Source organism: Lissotriton vulgaris, chromosome 4_1 (assembly GCF_964263255.1).
Source record: "Lissotriton vulgaris chromosome 4_1, aLisVul1.2, whole genome shotgun sequence".
Classification (NCBI taxonomy): Eukaryota; Metazoa; Chordata; class Amphibia; order Caudata; family Salamandridae; genus Lissotriton; species Lissotriton vulgaris.
The window spans coordinates 1,984,306,086-1,984,330,437 of record NC_141691.1 but is presented as its reverse complement, the minus strand read 5'-3'; the positions used below and the strand labels follow the sequence as shown (position 1 = coordinate 1,984,330,437).

Sequence of the window (24,352 nt, the reverse complement as noted above, 5' to 3'; positions counted from 1 at the left end):
TCAAACCAAAGGGCATCACCACAAATTGGTAATGACCTCCTGGGGTCAAAAATGCAGTTTTGGCTTTGGATTCCTCAGCAAACCTGATTTGCCAATAGCCAGCTGTCAAATCAAATGTGCTCAAATATTTGGCAGAAGCCAATTCGTCTATGAGCTCATCTGCCCTTGGAATAGGGTGTGCATCTGTCCTGGTGACAGCATTGAGTCCTATGTAATCCACACAGAACCTCATTTCTCTATTTCCATCTTTGGTATGAGGTTTGGGGACCAGAACCACTGGGCTAGCCCAGGGCCTCTCTGGGGGTTCAATGACACCTAACTCCAACATCTTTTGCATCTCAGTCTTTATACAGACCCTGACATGATCAGGTTGCCTGTAAATCTTGTTTTTCACAGGAAGACTGTCACCAGTGTCCACCTCATGGGTACACCAGTTAGTCTGACTGGGTGTCAAGGAAAACATATGTCTATATGACTGTAAAACTTGTCTGCAGTCATTTTGCTGATGTTCAGTGAGGCTGTCATCTAAGGCCACACAATCAACTGAACCATCTTCAGGGTTCTGAGTCAACATGTCTGGGAGAGGGTCACTCTCTTCCCCCTGCCCCTCATCTGTAGCCATGAGCAAGCCCATGTCTTCCCTGTCAACATATGCCTTCAGTCTGTTGACATGGAGCACCCTGTGGGGGCTCCCGGGAGGTTCCTAGGTCCACCAAGTAGGTAACCTCTCCCTTCTTTTCAACAATTATATGGGGTCCAGACCATTTGTCTTGGAGTGCTGCTGGGGCCACTGGCTCCAACACCTATACCTTCTGTCCTGGCTGGTACTCAGTCAAGACAGCCTTTTGGTCGTGCCAAGCTTTTTGAAGTTCCTGGCTTGCCTCAAGGTTTTTGGATGCCTTCTCCACATACTCAGCCATTCTGGAGCGGAGACCAAGTACATAGTCCACTATGTCTTGTTTAGGCTTTTTGAGAGGCAATTCCCATCCTTCCTTCACCAAACATAGGGGTCCTCTTACAGGGTGCCCAAACAACAATTCAAAGGGGCTGAAGCCAACCCCCTTTTGTGGGACCTCTCTATAAGTAAACAGAAGGCAGGGTAGAAGGATGTCCCATCTCCGCCTGAGCTTTTCAGGTAATACTTTGATCATACCCTTTAGGGTCTTGTTGAATCTCTCAACAAGCCCATTACATTGTGGATGATAAGGGGTGGTGAACTTGTAGTTGACACCACATTCCTTCCACATAGCTGTTAAGTATCCTGACATGAAGTTGTAACCTCTATCAGATACTACCTCCTTAGGAAACCCCACTCTGGAGAAAACTCCAAGTAAGGCCCTGGCCACCACAGGAGCTGTGGTGGTCCTAACGGGAATTGCCTCTGGATACCTGGTGGCATGGTCCACTACCACCAGTATAAATCTGTGCCCAGATGCTGTAGGGGGATCCATTGGACCTACAATATCAATCCCCACTCTTTCAAAGGGAACCCCCACCACAGGTAGTGGTATAAGGGGGGCCTTTGTTGTGCCACCTGATTTGCCACTGGCTTGGCAGGTGACACAGGAGCGACAAAACTCCTTGGTATCTTCAGACATGTGAGGCCAGTGAAAGTGAGGGACAAGTCTGAGGGACAAGTCTGTCCCAAGTGTTGTTCTGGCCTAGGTGTCCTGCTAAAGGAATATCATGGGCCAAGGTTAGAAGGAAGCCCCTAAATTGCAGAGGTATAACCAACCTCCTGGTTGTACCAGGTTTGGGGACTCTACCCTCTGAATAAAGGAGCCCATCATCCCAATACACTTTATGGGTACCTTGAGCATTCCCAGCAGCCTCAGCAGCAGCTTGCTGTCTGAGGGGTTCAAGAGAAGGACAGGTTAACTGAGCCTGCCCCAGGTCTGCCCTAGAAGGTCCGCCTGTCCCCAGAAACTCAACCTGATCAGGCTCAAGTTCTTCAGGGACAGTTCCTTTAGTGGTCTTAAGATCATCTTCCTGGGAAGGCTGATCTACACTTGCAGGCAGGTGGGAAGGCACTGCCTTAACCCTCCTGTTCTTCCTCTTGGTAGGTGCTTGGTCCATTGTTCCAGGATCCAAGACCTGAGATTCAGTGAGGCACTTTTTGGCCTGTGACCTGTGACCTAACATCTCTGCATGAGTCCTGTACTCTACTTCTGACCATAGGGCGCTCGCAAGGTCATTGCCCAACAAACATTCAACTGGGAGGTCTGCACTAACCACAACTCTTTTTAGGCCAGTTACCCCTCCCCAGGAGAAATTAACAATTGCCACACTATGTGTAGTAGTGGCATTGCTAGCATTGGTTACCATGTAATTGTCGCCTGGTATGTACTGTCCAGGGTCCACAAAGTTAGGTGTCACCATAGTGACACTAATTACTATAAGGGCCTGAAAGTGACCACGCAACCTACTGATCTAAACAGTAAGTCTTGAGACAAATCTTTTAGTCCAGAGTAAATCCATTATTTTAATCTCATATTTTGTCAATACATGTTTAGAACAAATTCACATATTTATAAACATTGCTTACTTCACTCCACATTTATTCACGACAACACTTCTTACATTCAATACAATCATTCAACCATACATACACATTATACCACAAATCGAATCAATTTATATCAGTTTTTACAAAAAGTATTTACAACAATAATTACACAAACAACAGCATAGGAAATCAATTCGATTTTTGAGTAATTTTGTGTTTTAGAACAACCCTCCTAATGCTGTACAAAAACGGTTTCAGGCCCTTATAGTAATTACTTGGCAATATTGGTGCTCGTTTTGTTTTTTTGTAGTTAGTGAGGCTTGTCCTTATTGCCCGTGAGCCCAGACCCAGTTTTGGTTACTGTACTATAGTGACACTGGCACATGTGTCCCTGTATGCTTGAGCCACTTTTTCATTTATTAAAGGTGTCAGTCTGTACTTGGCCAGATTACTGGGGCTTACAGTGGTGGACAAATCCATGTCCCCTTCACAAATCAGAACAGCCTGTGTAGGGGTTCTGACTAGGCCAGATTCTCCCTCAGTTCCCAAGGTGATACCCACTACCCCCTTTGTTTGTGGACCAACACTGCTGACTGTACTAGTGGGTGCAGATGCATTAGGGCTGCAGTGTTGGGGGCTCCACCCTTTTTACACTCACTTGTCCAGTGAGAGGTGTTCTTACAAGTATTACACCAGGGTTTCTTCTGTCCTTCTTTCTTCTTCTTCTTGGAAGTTTGGGACCCACCCTCCTTTTTAGTTTGGGGCCCTGTTGAAGACTTCTTGTCTTTAGCTTTCTGCTCCCCACCCTTCTGGTCTGCCTTCTTTCGATCACCACCTTGGTTCTGGTTCTGGTTCTGTTGCTTAAACCTGGTTCTAACCCATTTGTCTGCCTTCTTTCCCAATTCTTGGGGTGAGGTCAGATCTGAGTCAATCAGATTTTGATGCAACTGCTGGTTCTGACAATTATTTAAGATTTGTTCTCTCACAAGTAAATTGTACAATCCTGTATAGTCTGTAACCTTACTTCCCAGCAACCAGCCCTCCAGAGACTTAGTGGCACACTCAACAAATTCAGACCAGTCCTGAGTCTGTGTTTTCTGGGTCTCTCTGAACATCAACCTGTACTGTTCAGTGGTTAAGCCTAACCCATCAATCATAGCACTCTTCAGGACCAGGTAGTTTCTAGCATCCTCATCACTAACTGCGAGGAGCTTGTCTCTGCCTCTACCTTCAAAGGAGAGCCACAAGATTGCTGCCCACTGCTCCTGAGGGATCTGCTGTACTCTGCAGGCCCTCTCAAGTGCAGTTATCCAATTGTGGATGTCATCCCCAGCTCTGTAGGGGGGCACAATCGTACTCAGGTGTCTATTGTCATAGGACCTGTCTTTATCCTTAGGGATAATGCTGCCACCAGTGGATCCTAATCCACTCTCTCTAGGCTGTCTTGCTCTAGCAAGTTTCTCTTGGGCCAGGGCAACTTCTAATTCTTGCTTCTGGATCCTAAGCTCAGCCTCTCTCATTTTGGCCTCATGTTCCCTCTTCTGAGGGGTTGTCATCCTCCTGCTTGAGTAACCATGAGAACCTCTAGAAGCATGGGAGGTGTCAGAGTCACTTGAGTGATTCCTTCTCCTCCTAGACTCCACCTGGGGGTCTGAGTGGGTTGGACCCATTATCAGTCCCAAATAGGCTTAAGTTAGTCTGGCTAGGCCTCCTGGCTGGCACCTGACTACTTCTACCATCATCAGACTCACTGTCCTCCTCTTCTTCCTCCTCCTCATCCTCACACTCATTCTCAGGCTGATTCTCATTCTGAACTTCATCAGGATCCTGGACATTAGGGACAGGGGCATCAGTGTTATCATCTTCAGTGGGAGAGCCCCCTTCTCCATTCCCTGTGGGGTCTGGCTTAGAGGTTTTTAGAGGTTCAGACTGGTCTAAAAGCTCTCTGAGGTGGGCTGTTCTAGGGTTCTGACCCGGCTTGAGACCTCTCAAGATACACAGCTGCCTCAACTCTTTAAAGTTTAACATAGCAAATTTGGATGGTGCCTTTGTAGGGTTACTCTCAACAGGGACAGGTCCAGTGGACCCCTCTGTTCCAGACATTGCTCTAGTGTGGGTGGATGTGTTGCAATCTACCTACACTAGTGTTTACCTACTATACCTTCTCTAGTTAGTTGTAGTCAGGGTGTGCTAATCCCTTTGCTCTACAACAACTAAGTTCAGTAGAACTTAAGTATACTAGTCAAGTTTTATATGTACCTAAAGGTACCTGTATGATCTTTCAAATGATATTTTCAAAGATTGCAATGGTAAAACAACAGCAAGCTCAAATCCCACCACTGCCACCAATGTGAGAAGTTGGCCTGGTATATGATGTTCACTAGTTCTAGTGACCACCTTGTATCAGTCCAAACAACCCTTATGATGATTGGTTGTAAGTCAACCTTATAGACCAGCTATCCTAGGGGTAGCGTGGAAAAGCAGTCTTAGGCTAAACTCTGTAAAGGCATGTGAAGCAAGCTGTTTTACCATATACACTCTCCTTGAACACCAAATGAAAGGACACCACACAGATATATATTGAAAATATATATATATTTATTTACTGCAAGTATCCCTTATACTCTTTATAAGCACAGAAGCAAATGCGTTAAAACAAAACAGTGTTTAAATATACCAAAGTTGCACAATATGGATAGGCCCTGGTGGCCACTCAAACCATATACTAAAATAGTGGTATAAGAACCTTGTATCTGAAAGGAAGAAGGCCTAGGGCCTTGAGAATCGCTGGGACTGGAAGGAGCCAACAAAAGTTAGTGACCAGGAGGCCCACGGAATGTGTGTGCAGTGCTGAAAGTTACACGCGGGCGCCTATTGATTTCAATGGGTGCATAAAAGTCACAAGGTTAAAGAAAAGGGAACTTTCCAGGAGACCTAGAACCTAGCAACTTGGAACTTAGACACTAGAGGTGTATTTCTACACAGGAGCACCGGAGTGCCAGAGTTACCTCACCCACAGGAAGCGGGTGCATATGTCTCAAAGTGTGTCGGGTTTCGTCGTACTGTTCTATGAGCCTGGAGATGAAGATGCTGCAGGCGGGTCGTCGAGGAGAGTTCTGGTGGATCCAAGGGTGTATCTGAAGAGGGGAAGACCTGAAAGCAGAGGGGACAATGTTCAAAGTCACTAGCCAGTGACCGGCGAGGAACCAGGAAGGAACCAGGCGTTGTTGGGTGCAAACAGGTGAAGAAGTGTAGCTTGTCTCTGCAGCCACGTGGACACGAAGAGGTCGAGGACGTCCAGGAGTCGATCACGAGCTGTCCCACGCAGGGTCTAGCTGATGGCGGTGTCGGCGACTTGATTGAAGCAAACAGGCCTTGGCTAATGCAAGCCTCGCAGGAGTTGAAGAAAGCTTGTTACTCGGACCTGCAAGGTCAGAGGGGCTGCTCCTTTTTACAGGAGCGAGGGCCAGTCTGGAGCAACCAGACCAGCAGTGCAGATTGTAGATTTCGTCGCAAAGATGGCCACTAGCCAACGGACCAGTGACCGGGATGACGCGTCGAGTGGCAAAAGGCACAAGGGCCCCACGCAGATCGTGGAGATGCTGGAGGGCTGTTTTTCGGTGCAGATGCTTCTCGGTAGTGGGGCTTCTCAAATCCCAAAGCACTGCATTGAGAATGCCTCGGGTGCTGCGCCGTCAGCTTCTTGTGGATCTTCCAAGATGGCCGGTCCCACGTCTCTCGGTGCCTCCACGGGTCTCTTCTTTTCAGGGACTGTGGATCGGGCTCTGAGATGTCTGGGAATCCAGGTCTTGTTGGGCTCTGGGCTCAGGCTCCGGCGGGAGGCAGCAGCAAAGCAGACATCGAGTTGCTGGATGGTGCCTGTATTCACAGGGTGGTCACTCCTTGGCCACAAGGGAGATGCTCTTCAGTTTTCTGTGCAGTAGAACGTCGAAGTCCAGTATTCTTCTTATTTTCAAGTCGAGTTCAGGATGATCTGAAGTCTTAGGACACAGCTCCAACTTTTAAGCCAAATCTAGGGGCCGGATCACCTGCTAGGTCCCTCCTCTTGGTGGGACCAGGAAGGGGGGTGGTTACACCCCCTTTCCTTTGTCCAGTTTTGCGCCAGGACTGGGGCTGGAAAGCCCCAGCTCCGGTTTGAACTGGCATATGCACTGGGACACCTTGTGTGCCCCAGGCATGTCTTATTTTATTCAGCCCTCCCTAACCCACTACACAAAATCCTGTCTGGGGTGGTGCAAGCACCTCCCCTGACTGGAAACCCTTTGTCCAGGCCTCCCAAGCTGGAAGGACTCCCAGCAGCAGGAGGTCAGACTTGTGTCTGTGGTGGCAGCATCCATTTTGTGATGCTGAGGCTCATGTTTAACTTTACCCGGGTTTCAGGTTAGGTACATGTCGTCTCCCTCTAGAAGGGTGGAATGTTGCCCCCGTCGCCAGAATTGGCGAGGAGGTAGTATTCCAAGTCGTATGACACCTTACTCAACATGTTTTGATAAAGCCAAACCAAAGATAGCATTTAACCGCGAGGTTCATAATGCACTTAAGAGTATATGGTATGGCAATATCATGAAACAGCTAAAGGACGTTGTTCCAAAAGTTGCAGACAGGCTCAGCTCATGCCAGAGCACCATCTCACATGAAGCCAAGCACTCTGCCTCCAGGATTGTCGAGGCCTGCCATAAGAGTGACTTATAGGTTACCACGTGTCCATATATGTTAGATATAGATATACTATATCTAAGTAACAGGTGGTTACATCAACTTACCCCACCTGAGTGATCAGCCAGTTGTGTCAAATAGCTAGACCAGGCCAGGGGTGGCACAATACATGCTGCAGCCCCTGGTAGGCCTTGGATACACCTATGCCCTGGGTACCTAAGGTACACTGTTACAGGGGCCTATAAGGTGAACCAGTTCCAATTGGTAATGTACCTAGAGTGCATTGGCATTAATTTAGAGAGAGAACAGCAGGCTGTGGGTCTGATTAGCAGGCCCACAGCCACATTAAGTCGGAAACCAGTGAAGCAAAAAGCAAAGATTTGGGGTGACCATAGGATAGCAGACCCTACTCTCCTACAATCTATAACAGCCGTGTAAGCTTTGTTTTTTTTAAGTGAATATCTAAGGTTTTTAAAAATCTATTACCTAACTATAACGTCCCTGTAACCTTTGTTTTTTTATGTGATTTTTTAATGTTTTTTTTTAACTAGTAGTCTAGTTTGCAGAGTGGTGGAGAAAGGGGGTGGAGCCTCCGACCAGCTCTCAGAAATCCTGCTGTCAGACTTACTAGAGATAACAGGAGGGCTTCGGGCCCTCAAGAACCCTCAGCATCATCGAGGTCTTCATCCCCCAACCAGCAGTATGTAAAGGAGGTACATTTGCAGAGTGGTGGAGAAAGAGGCCGTGGACACCGAAGACCTCTGCGCAATTCCACTGTGTGGGATGTATGGGGGGTAACAAGAGGGCTTGTTGTTCCGTAAGGACACTCTACAGCAAAGAGAACTTAATCCCCTAACCAGCAGTGCACCGGGAGGCATGCTTGCACAGCGGTGGAGAAAGGGCCTGTGGCCTCCGAAAACCTCTCAGCAACTGTACCCCGTACTTACTGGAGGTAAACGGAGGGCTTGTTGGCCCCCAGGGACCCTCAGGTATCCAACAGGACTTTATCCCCCAACCTGCAGTGTACCAGGAGGTGCGTTTCCAGAGTGGTGGAGAAAGGGTGTGTGGCCTACCGCGACTTGCCAGTCTTAATTTTTTTGATTTATTCGAGAAGGGGGCTGCGTGGTTCCCATCCCTGTGGCATGGTATTTTTGGAAAAAAATATATTTTAACTCAAAGGAGGGGGGGAGAACACCCCCCCCCTCCCTGGGCTAAATTTGTTGTGGGGACTCAACTTTTAAAAACAAAAGTAACCTTAAGGACGGGGGGCCAAGTTGCCTCACTCCGTGGCCAATTTCAGCCATGGGGACCCCATTCCTGGTCCCTGCCCTTACTTGTGGGTGCCCTGGTCCCACCCAAAGCGAAGGGGATGAAGGACGGAGCGTTTGAGCAAATCAAACACTCACCCCCAGTCAACTGATCTGGGTTTAATCCATCACCATTCTTTAGCTCACTCAGCCACTCCAGTCCAGACATGGCCATATGCAAATCAGTCTGACCCTGTGCCTCATGGGAACAGTCCAGCCCGAACTGCCAAGCCATGTCTTTCCTGGACCGGAATCAAGCATTTTAGGACCGGTTTCTGGCTATCCGCCGTCTTCAACCAGGATAGCTTGACATGGCTTGGCAGTTCGGGCTGGACTGTTCCCATGAGGCAAAGGGTCAAGGCTGATTTGCATATGGCCATGTCTGAACTGGGGTGGTGTGGAGTGCAAAAAAACGATGGATTTAGGCCCAGATCTCTGTACTGGGGTGAATGTATGACATTGTTCTGAATTCTGTCCATCAACTGTTGTTTTGCATTTGTCACCCTGAGTGGGATGGGTATGCTCAGACGTGAGTCCCATGCTCTCCACACCACTGGAGTCAAGCTATCCTGGCTGAAGACGGCTGATAGCCATAAACCAGTCCTAGGATGCTTGATTCCGGTCCAGGAAAGACATGGCTTGGCAGTTCGGACTGGACTGTTCCCATGAGGCACAGGGTCAAGGCTGATTTGCATATGGCCATGTCTGAACTGGAGTGGTGTAGAGTGCAAAAAAACGATGGATTTAGGCCCAGATCTCTGTACCTCTGTACTGGGGTGAATGTATGACATTGTTCTGCATTCTGTCCATCAACTGTTGTTTTGCACTGGTCCCACCCAAGGCACCCACTCTGTAGGGGATAGACTCAAGGCCCCTGCAGTCCCTGCAGTCTCTGTTAGCTCCCTGCCTCCTGCTGTAGCCGGCATTGCTTTGACAGAGATGAAGCTGCTAACATGCAGCTCCCTCTCTATCAAAACAATTGCTCTCGCTTGCTGAAAGTGAGCACAGTTTGTTAAGGCGTGGTGGGAGCAGTGAAGCTCCCGCCATGCCAAAGCAAACACCTTTGTCCTGGGGGTGGGCACCCTAGGAAATAGCAGGAGCCAGCCAAGTGGGTTGGCGGTTCCCTATGGCTCTAGGAGGGTACCTCGCAGCCTCCCTCCATTGGACTACACAGCCCGGGAAGGTGTTGGTCCGCCGGGCTTCCCCAAGGGCCCCCTGTACTAAATTAATTCAATCCCCGGGGAGGGTGAGGTCCCCAGGGCTGCAGGGACTCCACGTGGGCCCCCACATTATCTTCACATTGTGCCCTGAGAAGGTGGTAGTACCCAGGGCACGGGGATTGCCAACCAGGCAAACCCCTCATTTTTATTAAAAATAAGGCCTGGGGAGGTGGTGGTCTCTGGAACAAAATAAACTCCAGGAGGGGGGGCTCAGGAGCCCCCCTCCTTTATGTATCCAATGCACCAGAGACCTGGCCCAACTGGAGACTAATTCGAAATGAAGTGTGGTAGACCAGTGTAGTGTTCTTGGCTTCTTTTTTTGGGCAGGATTCGGGGCTCCAGCGTGACACCTGCCGAAAATAAAAACATAAAATTATTTTTGGCCCTAGGGGATCAGGGTGTTTTTACCCCACCCCTTTTTTTTTTACATTTTTCGCTGTGACTCGGTCCAAACGAGTCACAGTATGGCTGCCAACACTGCCTGATTTGAAGTGTTGTCAGCCAATCAGATCTCAGCACGGGATCTCGGGAGGGGTTGAGCACCCTCTGCGTCCCTATATATAACTGAAAAACCTTTAACTAAATCTGCAACTACTGAATGGATTTACACCAACAAGGGTGCTTTCATGACCGACAGCTATCTTCCTGGCAAATTTGGCGTAATTCCATCCAGCAGTTCGGACTGTACCATGGGGAAGAAGTGTTTTGGGACTCTCTTTTTCTTGGCCCCTGCTTGACGGATCACCCTGAAATATTTAAGGCAGCAGACGAAGTGAGTGGTCAACTAGTTTTGAAAATTTTATGAGGATTCATCAAAAAACATCAACGTTATTGGCTAATGAAAATGCGCTCTTCCTATGGAAACTAGGTCCTAACTATAGTACCTACTGGTATATATTTTCACTGAAAACTAAAGGTTACAGGGACGTTGTAGTTAGGCACATATTTCACTCATACAAAACCAGGGAAATTCAGCAGTTATAGTTAGCTGACCTAACTATAACTTACGCCCCCTAATACACTGCTTATGACCTTACATATTACATCACTCATGACATGGTCAGTGACATCACTGAGGACATCTCAAATGACATCAATGATGACATCATCCACAGAACCACTCACAAACCCACACCCATATACAACCTTTCATACACTCATTCACAACCCCCACAGAACCACTCACATACTCATTCATAGACCCATATAAGTACTCACACAAACCCTCACTCATCGATAGAGCCACACACACCCTCTCACTCATACAGCCACTCACACAACTACTCATAAAACCAGTCATTTACTCATACAGCCACTCACACAACCACACACTCACCCACACAGCTACTCACACATTATTCACCTATACAGTTACTCACACACCTACTCACTCACCGATGCAGCCTCTTAACACAGCAATTCACTTACCCATACAAGCACTCACACACTCACTCACATACCCAACAACCACTTACATACCCATTTACACAACCATACAAGCACTTACACTTCCATTACTCCCCCATGCATCCATTCACACAGACACTATTATTATTTCACTCATGCACCAGCTCCCTTAAGCAAACACCCACTCAAACAGCCACTCATCCATACAGCCACTCACAAAGCCACTCACCCATACAGCCACTGACACACCCATTCACTCACCAACATAGTCACTCATACAGACCTCACTCACCCACACATCTACTCACACACCTACTTATGCATCCATACAGCCACTCACATACCCACTCACACAGCCACTCTCACACAGATACACACATCAACACAGCCACTCACATAATATTTCTCAGAAATAGTATTGCTCATTAGTAGTACAGAAAGTAGACCATTTTAGCTTTTGTAGAAACAGTGGTGTCTATTTTTAGCACACACTCATAAGCGTTTAGAAAATACTCACACTCACTGGATGATGTCATCCTAATTTCGGTATTCACAGAAATTAGGAGTCCTAACTTTAGGACTCCTAAATGCCTTCTGTGAATACCCAAAGTCTTAAAGTTAGGATTTTTCTCAGTTTAGAAGTAGTGAAGTTAGGACTCCTAACTTTAGGACTCCTAAATGCCTTCTGTGAATACCGATAGTCTTAAAGTTAGGATTTTTCTCAGTGTAGGAGTAGTAAAGTTAGGACTCCTAACTTTAGAACTCCTAAACTGAGAAAAATCCCAACTTTAAGACTTTCGGTATTCACAGAAGGCATTTAGGAGTCCTAAAGTTAGGACTCCTAACTTCTTTGAATACCGAAATGAGTAAGTGCCTTCTGTGAATACCAAAATGAGCAAGTGCCTTCTGTGAATACCAAAATGGCAGTAAGTTTGGGATTTTGTCTTAGGTTAGTTCTGTGAATTGAGGTCACAGTCCGGAAGTTCGGGGCTTGCACTCGCGGTGGTCCTGGATGGACCCGGTGCTCCACAATATTCCAAAACCAAATACGTACATGCGTCTCCCCAAATCACATTTAGAAAAAGTAGATTCTTAAAGGATGATCTAAGCCATAACCTTGTAACTTCACAGGGAGTGAGGGGACCAATGGGAAGAGCTGGGGTCTTCACATGTTGCATGCAATATAAGGCTTGTGTTAACAGTACTATTTGCACTAAAATCAAGGTCCCAAACAGTGGGAGAGAATTTATGATCAAAGAGAGCTTTGATTGTAATACAGAGTTTTGCATTTATTACCTCATCCGTCCCTGTGGCAAATAATATATAGGGAGAACCATACACAGAGCGGAAAAGAGGGTGCTGGAGCATCAACAAGCTATAAGGCGAAATGACTAACACTACCCTGTGGCACGTCACTTCAAGGAATTACATGGACAGAATGAGAAACTACTGACCTTTGTGGTTCTAGATGCAATCAAACCGCAGGAAAGGGGAGGTGATAGAGAACCCCAATTGAGAATCCTTGAGTCTAAATATATAACTGATTTTGAAACTCTGACGCCCATATGTCTGAATTCCAGTGAAGAATTTGCTGTACATTTAAAGTAGAAAGAATTTATTTTAAATAGTGGTAACATATGTAAATTGTACACACGCGTTGAACAATAACAGTTAAGTTAATAGTTACTGCCATCTGTAGAATGATAGGGGAATTCTGTATAGGTTTTCTCAAGTTTTTAAATTTAATGGAATCTGTCAAATAATTTTTACCTTTTTTGTATAAATCCTTTGTTCGTATATAATTTGCAATGTGGCGTTTAAAAAAAAAATCATATGTACAGTTTCATGTATATTTTTCTTTCTGTTTTCCTTTGTCTGTTCTGTGTGTGTACACAGGTAGAAAGCACCATTGAGATATAAGGAATAGTGAACTGAACATCACAATTATAGCAGTGAGATCACAAGCTCAGCCAAGCTAAGAAAAGTTTCATCAGTATATTATCAGGTGAGTAAAGTATGCAAGCATGGAAGCGAGGCTTTTTCTATGAACATCATGTATAGGATGTTGACTGTTAATGAATTGTGATATATACATAAATGCATTTTTCATAAATGATGTTGTTTTTAGAGCACAATGCCCACTGGGGCTGGATTGTTTTGTCAATAGGTCAAGATGTTGATTTAATAAGTAGGCAAAAAATATGGGCTAACAGTGTCTGAAATGATTTGAATTATTAGGCCAGCAAAGTACACACGCATGGTGGAAAGGCCTCTGTATGAACATCAGGTATAGGATATTGACTGTCAATGAATTAGGAGATATATGTATAAATGCATTTTCCACAAATGATGTTGGTTCTTAGACCATAATGCCCATTGGGGCTGGATTGTTTTGTCAAATAGGCCAAGACGTTGATTTATGAGTTGGGCGAGAAATATGGGCTAATATTGGCTTAATTGAATATAGAATTTATTGCTAATAACTGTTTGCCATTCCCACTTTGTAGCCAAAATACTGAAATGATGAATCATCTTAACTTATTTGATAACAAGCAATAACATTTATTGTATGTTCAGTAGGCACAAGATCAATATCGTATGTGTAAGACATTTCAAAATGATGCGACTTGAAGCTTTTTGCCTTGACCTTTTATGCTGTTTTGGTCCTTTCTCACTGTTAACTGCTGCATGTGTATGTAACCAAAGCATTGTCACTCAAGCCATTCCGTGAACAAGCCGAAAGGCGATACACGTTGGTAGAGGCATTTGTTTGCAAATAAATCAATCAAGCATCCCGATGAATCCTGGTATTTTCTGTCGAAAGGAAATTTGGTTTTGGGGTGTGACCAAGGCAGCAATGCCAAAACGCGTTACAGCGACATAATATATATCTATGTGTTTTTTTTTTACAGCTGACTATTGTAACCAGAATATCAGCTATCACAATATCGCTAAAACAAGTACATAAGGTGATAATTGAATCATGAATTTACATTCTTAACTTTGCTTATATACTTATATATACTTTGATGCTAAACATAGCATCCTCTAAAATACTGTAATCGGAATATTGAGTGGCACATTATCATGAACGTTGGTATATAATGGTTAAACGAGATTCACTATTTTTAACTTCACATATATGCACCTTTACAATATACACATAAACACATAACTGGGAAATTTTGTAGTCAAGAATATTGTGAAAATAAGTATACACAAGTGTAAATTTACTATATTTATTACCTACTGGCGGTCGCCAGTAGGTTGTTATAGTTAGGACCTATTATCCATAGGAAAAGTGTTTTTCTTTTCCCAATAACTTTGGCGCCGGTTGACGAATCTTCAAGAAATTTTCAAAACGTATGGCCTGCTCCGGTCAGCTCCTATCTTCAAAGTTTCGGGGTGTTAGGAATGTGGGGGGCGAGAAAAAAGGAAGGTCCCAAAACGTGTTTTCTCCATATCAATTCCTAGGAAACTTTAGACACCGCTACAGCCCGAACTGCTGAACCGAATTACACCACATTTTGCAAAATGGTAGCCCTTGGTTCAGAAAGAACTCTTTTTGTTAAATAGTGTAAAGCCATTCAGTAGTTCCTGAGAAATTTAAAAAAAAGAGGTAAAAAAATGCATTTTCCATAGCAAACTTTAGACACGGTTACAGCTTGAACTGCTGAACGGAATTACACCAAATTGGGCATGAAGGTAGCCATTGCCACAGAAAGAACTCTTTTTCTGAAATGGTGTAAATCCGTTCAGTAGTTGCTGAGAAAATCAAAAAATAACAGTTTCGATATATAGAGGCTCACTCTAATTGGCTGTCAACACTTCAAACCAGAAAGTGTTGGCAGCCATCTTGTGCCTCGGTAGAACCGAGGTAAAAGAAAAGAGAAAAACTAAGGTGCAAAAGAAGAAAAGTGGGCAGGGTAGAAACACCCTGACCCCCTAGGCCTGCTCAGGGGGTCACACATGGACCCCCAGGGCCCAAAAAAGCATTTTTTTAAACAAATTCGGCTGAAATCTCGCTGGGTGCGCGAATGGGGCTGCAAATATTTAAAAAAACGAAGTGCGGGCTCCCACGCTTTGATATTATTTAGCCCCTGGGTGGGCCAAGTCCCGGGGGCAATGTTTTTATTGTAATGGGGTCCCAAAGGGGCCCCATAGCCTCTGGGGACCTCCACCCCCCCGGGGCTTTAACATATTTGCGGGGGGACTCACAGCCCGCCTGCAGTACTGGGGACCGCCACCCCACAAGGCTTTTGTTTTAAATAGGTGGGGGGCCTCCAAGGCCCCCCAAGCCCTGGGGACCGCCACACCCAGGGCTTTTCTAAAATATTTGCAGGGGCACATGCCCCCCCACAGTCCCGGCGATCGCCACCTCCTGGGGCTTGTTTTTTATTTTTTAAACTACCTGTGTGGGGGGCTTAATCTCCCCACACGCCCCGGGGACCGCCACCTCCCTGGGGCACTAATTATGCAAATTTGGGGTCCGTTATAGACCCCCGAACCCCAGGGACCACCACCTCCCTCGGGCTTTGCTCATATTGGGAGGGGGGCCGTGCGGCCCCCCTACTGGAGCCAGTGATGGCCCTGGGGACCTCCACCCCCAGGTTCAGCTCCTGCAATGTCCCGGGGTGCCCACCTCCGGGACACTGCTGTTTGCAATGACAGGGCGGGATCCTCACGGTTCACGCCCTGTCATTGCAAACTCTGGTTTGGTTTTTTGAAAAAAACCAAACCAGATTGCTTATCCACAAGGGGATCTGCATGTCAGCAGCTCCCCGTGTGGAAAAGCAAATCCGGCCCCCGCAGGATGCGGGGAGCCGGCAGGGACCGTGGGGGAATTGGGGACAGTCCCCAAAGAGAGGCCAGGCCTCGGGGGATGGGGTCACTGGGCCATGAGTGGCTCTGTAGGGGGACCACGCGGCCCCCTACCCCAATATAAAAAATTATTGTAAAAAATAAAATAAAATATGAGAAGGCCGGCCCCAGGGGATGGGGTCTAAGGAGGGGGGCCACGCAGCCCCCCTGCAAAAAAAAAGAAAAAAGGATGGCCAGGCCCTGGGGGATGGGGTTCCCAGGGCTGGAATTGGCCACAGGAGGGGGGCCCATGCGGCCCCCTTCCCCGTTAATTTTTTTTTATAAAAAAAAAGAAATCAGGCCCTGGGGGATACCCCAGGGCTCAAAAAGGGGAAAGAAGGGGGCCCACACAGCCCTCCTTCTAACAAAAAACCCCTAAAATAAAAAAATTGACTGTGATTCTGCAAACGCGCACTTTGGAGCATTTTAAATTTGGGAATTAATTGAGATGTCATCAGTGATGTCACTGACCATGTCATGAGTGATGTAATATGTGACGTCATCAGCAGCGCATTGCGGGGCGCGAGTTATAGTTGGCTGAACGAACTATAACGGGGGGAATTCTTTGGTTTTGTACGAGTAAAATGTCCAACTAACTATAATGCCCCTGTTATTTTCAGTGAATATATAAATATATCTACACACACACACACACACACACACACTCACACACACACACACACACACACACATCTGTATATATGTTGTCTAGTTGAATATTGTAACCAGAATATCCACTGCCACAATATTGTGACAGTAACAACACCTAGGCAATATAGATTTCATATTCTTAACTCCACATGTGTATTATCTCTATTCCGACATACAAGCATATCTCACCTTTCTTTCCTTGGCCTATAGCTTGTCTCTCAATAAAAGACCAACGAAGCCCATGCAAGTGGCCAGAAGCAGGTAGCTCATCTTCACGCTGGTCGCTCTGCTGATGTTGCAGAAGTTGTCTTTGCAGCAGGTGGTGGTAGTACCGAATCCAATTATAGCCTCATTACCTTCAACACATGATGAGCTACAATTCTTGTCAATTGAGATCCACCCTGCAAGCAAATAGAAAGAGGATGTTCAGGAGCAGCAGCTGTAAATGATGAGCTACGCTGCATCATAGTTACCTTCCATCATTGCACTTCAAGCACACCTAGGCAGCTATTCATGTTTACCACTGAGTCAGATCGGTAATCCCTCATGTAAAATGCACATCAGCATTTGGAACATCTGACAAGGAAGCTGTCAGGCCTGCACTCCAAGTTTAAGGGAGCTCTGAAGCAACAAAGTCATGCTTGTAACAAGGAACCTCACTTCCCCCTGGTCAATGTAATACAAGACGAGAGGGGCCGGTTATATTCTGTGTAGTTCTCTTTAATTACTTTTGTATTCAATCCTTGTCTCATGCTAGGTTTGGTAGGTTAGTAGACAGAGTTGTTTGGGAGTGTGAGGTATATGCCAATAGTGAAATAATGTAAAACATTGGCTGCTGCACCGTTACATCCAGTGAGTTGGCCGGAGTTTCCGTGGCAGAGGTTGGGTTTGATATTTCCGGACCTTTCAATTCTTTACCTCAAGTTGTAGGTTTGCCATGGTTCTAGTTGACTATCACTCTAAATGGCCTGAAGTAAAGTTTGTGTCTTGTTAGAAATAGGGTCTCTACTTGGTAGAGGTATGTACCCCGTTCAAGTAGGGACCACCCATCTAGTTAGGGTAAGTCAGATACACACCCTAAATTAATCTTTGCTTGCCCTCTGGAAGCTTGGCACAGAGCAGTCAAACTTAAGTTAAGAGGCAATGTGTAAAGTATTTGTACAACACTTAAATTACAATAACACAGTGCACACACCACAACAAGATTCTACACCAGTTTAGAAAAATAAAGAATATTCCTCTGATTAAAACAAGACCAGAATGACAAAAATCCAATCAGTAGTAGTCGAGATATGCATTTTTAAAGATTAACAGCCACATGCATCAAAAGAAAAACCGGTCGCAAACGGGACGATTCTCAGAAATTGCCTCTTTGCGACCGGTATTTTTGCATTTGGGATGCATCATCCCAAATGAAAAAATCGCAATTTAAGTAATCTCTAAATTGCGATTACTTAAATTGCGATTGCATTTAAGGAATCTCAAATTGAGATTCCTTAAATGCAATGCATTAAAGTAAAAAAATCAGCGATTTCGCTAATAGGGGGAGCAAATTACCATGAGGTTGAGCTTCATCCTAAAACCAACAAAAACGAATTCAGCAAAATGTGGAGGAGGAAGGCAAAATGTTTGGGGGTGACTGCAGAAAGGGCCAGTTCCAACATGCTTCATGTCACCACTGCTATGATGATCGAATTTTTCAAAAAACTGTTTGCTAGAGAAGGGTTTGCAGAGGTTCTTATCACGGATAACGGGGTCCAGTTGAAGCCTATTGAGATGCAGAGTTTTCTTAGCTACTGTGATATTTGTCATGTCACCACTGCTTTGTACGAGCCTCAATGTAATGGTCCAGTGGAAAGATTTACCCATGCATTGAAAGAAAATATCTTGTGGGTCCAAAGTTTTGAAGCAGAGTAGAAAAACAAACTACGAAAGAAATGATGGTTTTATGGTATGACTCTGCATATCACCACAGACGTTAGTCCATTTAGACTGCTTAAAGGGAGTGATCCTGTTTCAAAATTATGCCCATGATGGTTAAAAAGGAGGCAAGGGGGAGAGGAGAGGAGCGGAGAGGTGAGGAGAGGAGAGGAGAGGAGAGAAGAGGAGAGGAGAGGAGAGGAGAGGAGAGGAGAGGAGAGGAGAGAAGAAGACAGAATAAGAGTGGAAGAGAAACAGGAGAGGGCTAACCGTGCTTATGATGCCAAGTGGAAAGTCAAAGATCCTGCATTTGAAGTAGGTGATTTGGTCAGAATTCGCAGACCTGGGGTTTTAGCCAAGAATGATTCCAGGTTTGGTAGAGCTGTATGGGTTGTCAAGGTAAACAATAACAATGTTGTCACTCAAGCTAGTAGTGGCTCACTGGTTAGAGTAGGCAGACCCTGAAGCAGAGGTCAGACCCAGGACCAAGGAAAGATTTACCCATGCATTGAAAGAAAATATCTTGTGGGTCCAAAGTTTTGAAGCAGAGTAGAAAAACAAACTACGAAAGAAATGATGGTTGTATGGTATGACTCTGCATATCACCACAGACGTTAGTCCATTTAGACTGCTTAAAGGGAGTGATCCTGTTTCAAAATTATGCCCATGATGGTTAAAAAGGAGGCAAGGGGGAGAGGAGAGGAGCGGAGAGGTGAGGAGAGGAGAGGAGAGGAGAGGAGAGGAGAGGAGAGAAGAAGACAGAATAAGAGTGGAAGAGAAACAGGAGAGGGCTAACCGTGCTTATGATGCCAAGTGGAAAGTCAAAGATCCTGCATTTGAAGTAGGTGATTTGGTCAGAATTCGCAGACCTGGGGTTTTAGCCAAGAATGATTCCAGGTTTGGTAGAGCTGTATGGGTTGTCAAGGTAAACAATAACAATGTTGTCACTCAAGCTAGTAGTGGCTCACTGGTTAGAGTAGGCAGACCCTGAAGCAGAGGTCAGACCCAGGACCAAGGTTCAATTCCCGACGTGGCAGGGTCTTGAGCTCAAATGTCCATGGACTCGATAATTCTCGCTTCGGTGGCTGACCTAATCATGGGTTCTCACTCTGCAACTCTGGGCATTAAGCTTGCTTAATCTCCACAACGGCCCCCCGCGGCGGGATGCCTGGCTTTCACCTTGGGGTTGCCCTGTAGGGGCTATCGCATAGGGAAAAAGCCAGGACGGGTTCCCAAGGCAAGCGCGGAGATACCCCTTCGGGGGTCGATTCTGGCACTATATAAGAAACATAATAATAATAATAATAATAGTAAAGTATGGAATGTCAGGAGAGTGGCCAAATGTGAATGTTGTAATAGAGCAGATTCACATGCCCATCATCGCAAAGAAGATCAGGATGGGATTGTGGCATCAAGAGCCAAACCTGGAGGTTGTTACAGACAGGTTTCCTGGAAACTGGTTGATAATGCATAATGCTCTTTCATATATTGTTCTTTTTTTTATCTTTTTCTTTTCCTTTTGTGTTTTTGCCTGTTTTTCCCCTTTTCTTTGGTTGCACATTATCCTTTATCTGTATAGGAGGTAGGTGTGTTAAATTCTGTGTAGTTATCTTTAATTACTTTGTATTCAATTCTGGTTTCATGCCTGGTTTGTGTTTATCTAAGTTATGTTTTAGAATTGTAATATCCGAGGAGATTTTGCTGCCTGGCTCTCAGGCTGATACTGTGCTGTTCTCCATTAAACGTACACTTTTTTACAATTTGGACTCTCATCTTTCAAATTCAAAATGCCCCCCCCTCCCATAAACTGAGGGCCACCTGAGATGTAAGCCTCTCATAGCAAAACAGATGTATACGGTCCAATGGGGACCCCTAAGGGTGCCCCCCCACCCCCAATGCAGCGGTGGCTGCATTGGTTTAGATGACAGCCATGCTTTAAACCTCAGGGGCAAGACTTTGTCCTCACAAATGCATGCATTTGTACAATTAAGTTAAATTTAAATGACTGTGAATTGGACCATATCACTACTATTGATTTAAGCACGTTTCCTAAATGGTATGCAAAATTTGCGCTTCCTTATTTTGCAATTGCATTTAAGGAATCGCAAATTTTACGAATCGCAAATTGAGAATGACTTCCCATACATTCCTATGGGCCTCCTGGCCCATGGAAATGAATTTGAATTTGAATTTAAAAACATTTATTCAGCGCTCTTTTACCAAGCGGTTTCATGGCGCTATGTGTGATGCAGTGGACGGCAGCAGCTGGGAGAGGCTAGGCAGTGTAAGCTCGCACAAATAGGATGGTTTTGAGATCCTTTCGGAACTGTAGATAAGAAGGCGATGTGCGGAGGGCAGCAGGAAGGGAGTTCCAGAAGGCTGGAGCAAGAACAGCGAATTTCGCTCCACCAGCCTTCTGTTTTTTAAAACGGGGGGTAGCTAAAAGAGCCCTATGATTGGAGCGAAGTTCTCTACCCGGAAGGTAGGGCTTGATAGCTGAGCATATGAACTCGGGGGCAGTGCCCGACCTAGCCTGAAAAGTGAGGCAGCCAAGTTTAAAAAGGGCGTGCTCTCTCACCGGAAGCCAGTGTAGTGCTTTGAGCAGTGGAGTGGCCCGATGGTATTTAGGTAGGCCATGAATCAGGCGGGCAGCCTGGTTCTGTACCAGCTGCAGGCGGTGGATCGCATAGGCAGGAGCCCCATTATAGATTATGTTGCCATAATCAATGCGTGAGAGTACCATAGCCAGCACGATGATTTTTAAAGCCGAGGGGTAAAAGAAACGGGAAACTTTCCTAATTATTCTAAGGGAAAAAAAAACAAGAAGAGACCACTGAACCGACTTGTGAGTGAACAGAAAGTTGTGAGTTCAGGAGGATCCCAAGGGTTTTAACTTTAGGTACAGGGAGTGGAGGGACACCAAGTGACGGGGGCCAAAAGGAGGGGGACCATGGACTGCAACCACCTCCGGTCAAGACTAGCTCGGTCTTGTCCGGGTTGAGTTTGAGGTGGATGCAGTTCATCCAGTCCTGAATGGACGTCATGACTGTCTGGACATTCTGGGCGGATGAAGGTGAGTGGGAGAGGTTGAAGATTAGCTGGAGGTCATCGGCGTAATTAAACACCGTGACCTCCAGATGCTGTAACATAAAAATAAGGGGGTAAATGTATAAATTAAACAAAAGAGGGGAGAGTGATGAGCCCTGAGGGACCCCGCACTCCACCTTACGGGAGGCCGCGGTAAAGCCAGCCAGATGGACCGCTTGAGCTCTCCCGGCTAGGAAGGACTCGAGCCATGAGAAGGCCAAGCCCTCTATGCCCGCCGCCCTGACACGGTTGAGGAGGATGGAGTGGTCCACCGTGTCAAAAGCGGTGGACAGGTCCAGGAGGATCAGGGCTTGCGGAAGGTTGATGCCAATACCTTCACGCAGCTCGTCCATCACTGAAATCACCACCTTCTCCGTGGAGGGCAGGGGGCGGAAGCCGGCATGGCAGGAGGAGAGGCAATGATTTGCCTCTACGTGAGTGCTCAGGGTGGTCGTGACATGGGTTTCGAGAACTTTTGCTAAATAGGGCAGAAGGGAGATAGGGCGGTAGTTGGAGGGGGAGGATGGGTCGGCGTCAGGTTTTTTTATGATTGGAATGACAACCGCTGATTTGTGTGGACTGGGGACAATGCCGTTTCTGAGCGAATCGTTAAGAAAAGTCAGGGGCGGGGTAGGGCAAGCTAGATAGATTTCGCTAAGGATGTGGGCTGGGGCAAAATCCAGGGGGGAACCCGATTTAACCCGATGAAGCAGTGGGGGGGGAGTGTGTCATCGGTTAACTACGGAATAGTGGTCAATTTAAGGGCCGTAGAGGGTGGGGAGGGATTGACAAATGTAGGGGAGGGCGGGGGATGTTGATTTTGATTTTGGCAACTTTGTCAATGAAAAACTCGTTAAGCGAGTTGCAGAGGGACTGGGAAGGGGGGATAGTGGCCGTAGCTCTACTGGATGATGCCAGTTCATGGACAGTAGCGAAGATTTCCTTCGAGTGGGACTCTGCTGCCATTATCCTGCTCGTATAGAACTCTGTTTTGGCCTCAAGAATGCCCTTTTTATAGATTTGTAGAACAGACAAGTAGATTGTCTTTTGCGCGGGGCAATAGGTTCTTCTCCAAGCTCGTGCGGCTCTCCTTGCAGCTAATTTCTTTTCTTTTAGGTCTTGGGTAAACCACCGATTGGCTGCGTGGGCCCCCTTGACTGTGAGCCGCCTCAGGGGAGCGAACTCGTCACCCGCCAGGGTCAGCCAGTTGTTAATAGCGGCCAGCTGGGTAGTAGCTGCAAGGCCTGAAAGGTCAGGGCTGGTTTTGGCCAGGGTCGAGCAGAGGGAAGGCATGTCAGTTTTGCCCCATTTCCTGACCCAGGTGTTCTTGGGGAGCTGGGGTTTGGCCATAGGGGCTAGAGCAAGGGAAAAGGTAATAATGGAATGATCTGACCAGGAGCAAGGGGATATTATAGGGGATGTGGACGGGACATTCAGTGCCCAGATTTGGTCTAGCGTGTGGCCATGTGTGTGGATGAGCGATAAAAAGTTCAGACTGATCATGAGGTCGGTGAACTCTTTGGATTGAGAACTCTCAGCAGGGTCATTAGGCCAAATGTTGAGGTCCCCTAGGACTAGTACTGATGAGTTGTTGATCACCAGGGTAGCCAGGAGGGCCTAAAAGCTTGAGAGAAAGGAGGGAGTGGGTTGGGGAGGACGGTAAATTAGAACAAAGGTAAGGGGTACCTGGTGGGAAGTCGAACGGGCTACTAGGTAGTCTACGTCAGGGATAGGAGGGGAGGGGAGAATCTGAAAACTGAGATCAGTATGGGCTATTAGGGCCACTCCTCTGCCCCGCTTGCCCTCTGGGCGGTCCGCCCGAATGGCGGAATATGAAGGGGGCAATGCGGCTAGCACATTGGGCAGGGAGTCAGCCTTGAACCAGGTCTCTGTTAGGAATAGGAGATCTGGTTCATGAGTGTCAATGTAATCAAATAGCTCGTACTGATGGTTGACCGCAGACCTGGTGTTTAGGAGTGTGGCCGAGGTGTTAAATACCGGAACAAGGGGGACAAATGGTGACAGGGGAGTGAGGAGAGGCGTAATAGGCAACGAGGCTAGATGTGACACGATCCCGGGGGGGAGGTTGGAAGGGGGGGTGAACAGGCCAAGATACATCAAGTGAGTAGTTACTGAGGGGTCAATGGTACCTGGGGCCCAATACGAGCAAAGCTGAGATGGCGAGTACGTGATTAGACGGGCAGCATCTCGTGCCCCTAGCTCCGGCCAGCCGTGGACGGGCGCAGACGGGCTTAACTCAGGCGCAACTCCGGCGCGCCTTCGTCGCGCCCGCTGCGCTCGTCCGCTGCGCTGACACAAACTGCCCGTTTAAATAGGGGCGGAGCGGCGGGGGAGTGGCAGGGCTGGGATAGGGAAGTCAGCCCAACCGAAGATGGCGCCCGCTGCCGCTGGGAGCCCGCAAGCACGATCAGCCCCAGCCGGCAGCTCACCTCTAGGAATAGAAATCAAGTTAAAACCTGCATAACTTTGAAATAGTTAGTAACAGTTTAAAAACACAGTGCGCGGCGAAGTAGCGCCTCCGCTCGCATTCAGCGGGGCGAGATGCAGGGAAGTGGTGGCAAAGCTCTCCTAGCGTTCACCGGTCAGCCCACTGCCACCGGGCCACTGGCAAACACGAAGGGAGAGAGGACCGCGCTCCTAAATAGGGGCGGAGCGGCAGGGGAGTGGCAGGGCTGGGATAGGGAACTCAGCCCAAC

The 24,352-nt window shown here is 46.8% G+C and overlaps 1 protein-coding gene across 1 annotated transcript in view; it reads right to left on the bottom strand.

The window, feature by feature from the left end:
• The window catches only part of LOC147724785 (lymphocyte antigen 6E-like), a 65,738-nt gene that overhangs the window by 8,329 nt on the left and 33,057 nt on the right, over positions 1–24,352 (bottom strand). The window contains exon 3 of the mRNA XM_086967067.1: positions 16,818–17,029. Coding sequence (XP_086823193.1) covers positions 16,833–17,029 — 197 coding nt within the window. The 3' untranslated portion in view covers positions 16,818–16,832. The remainder of the gene's footprint in view (positions 1–16,817; positions 17,030–24,352) is intronic.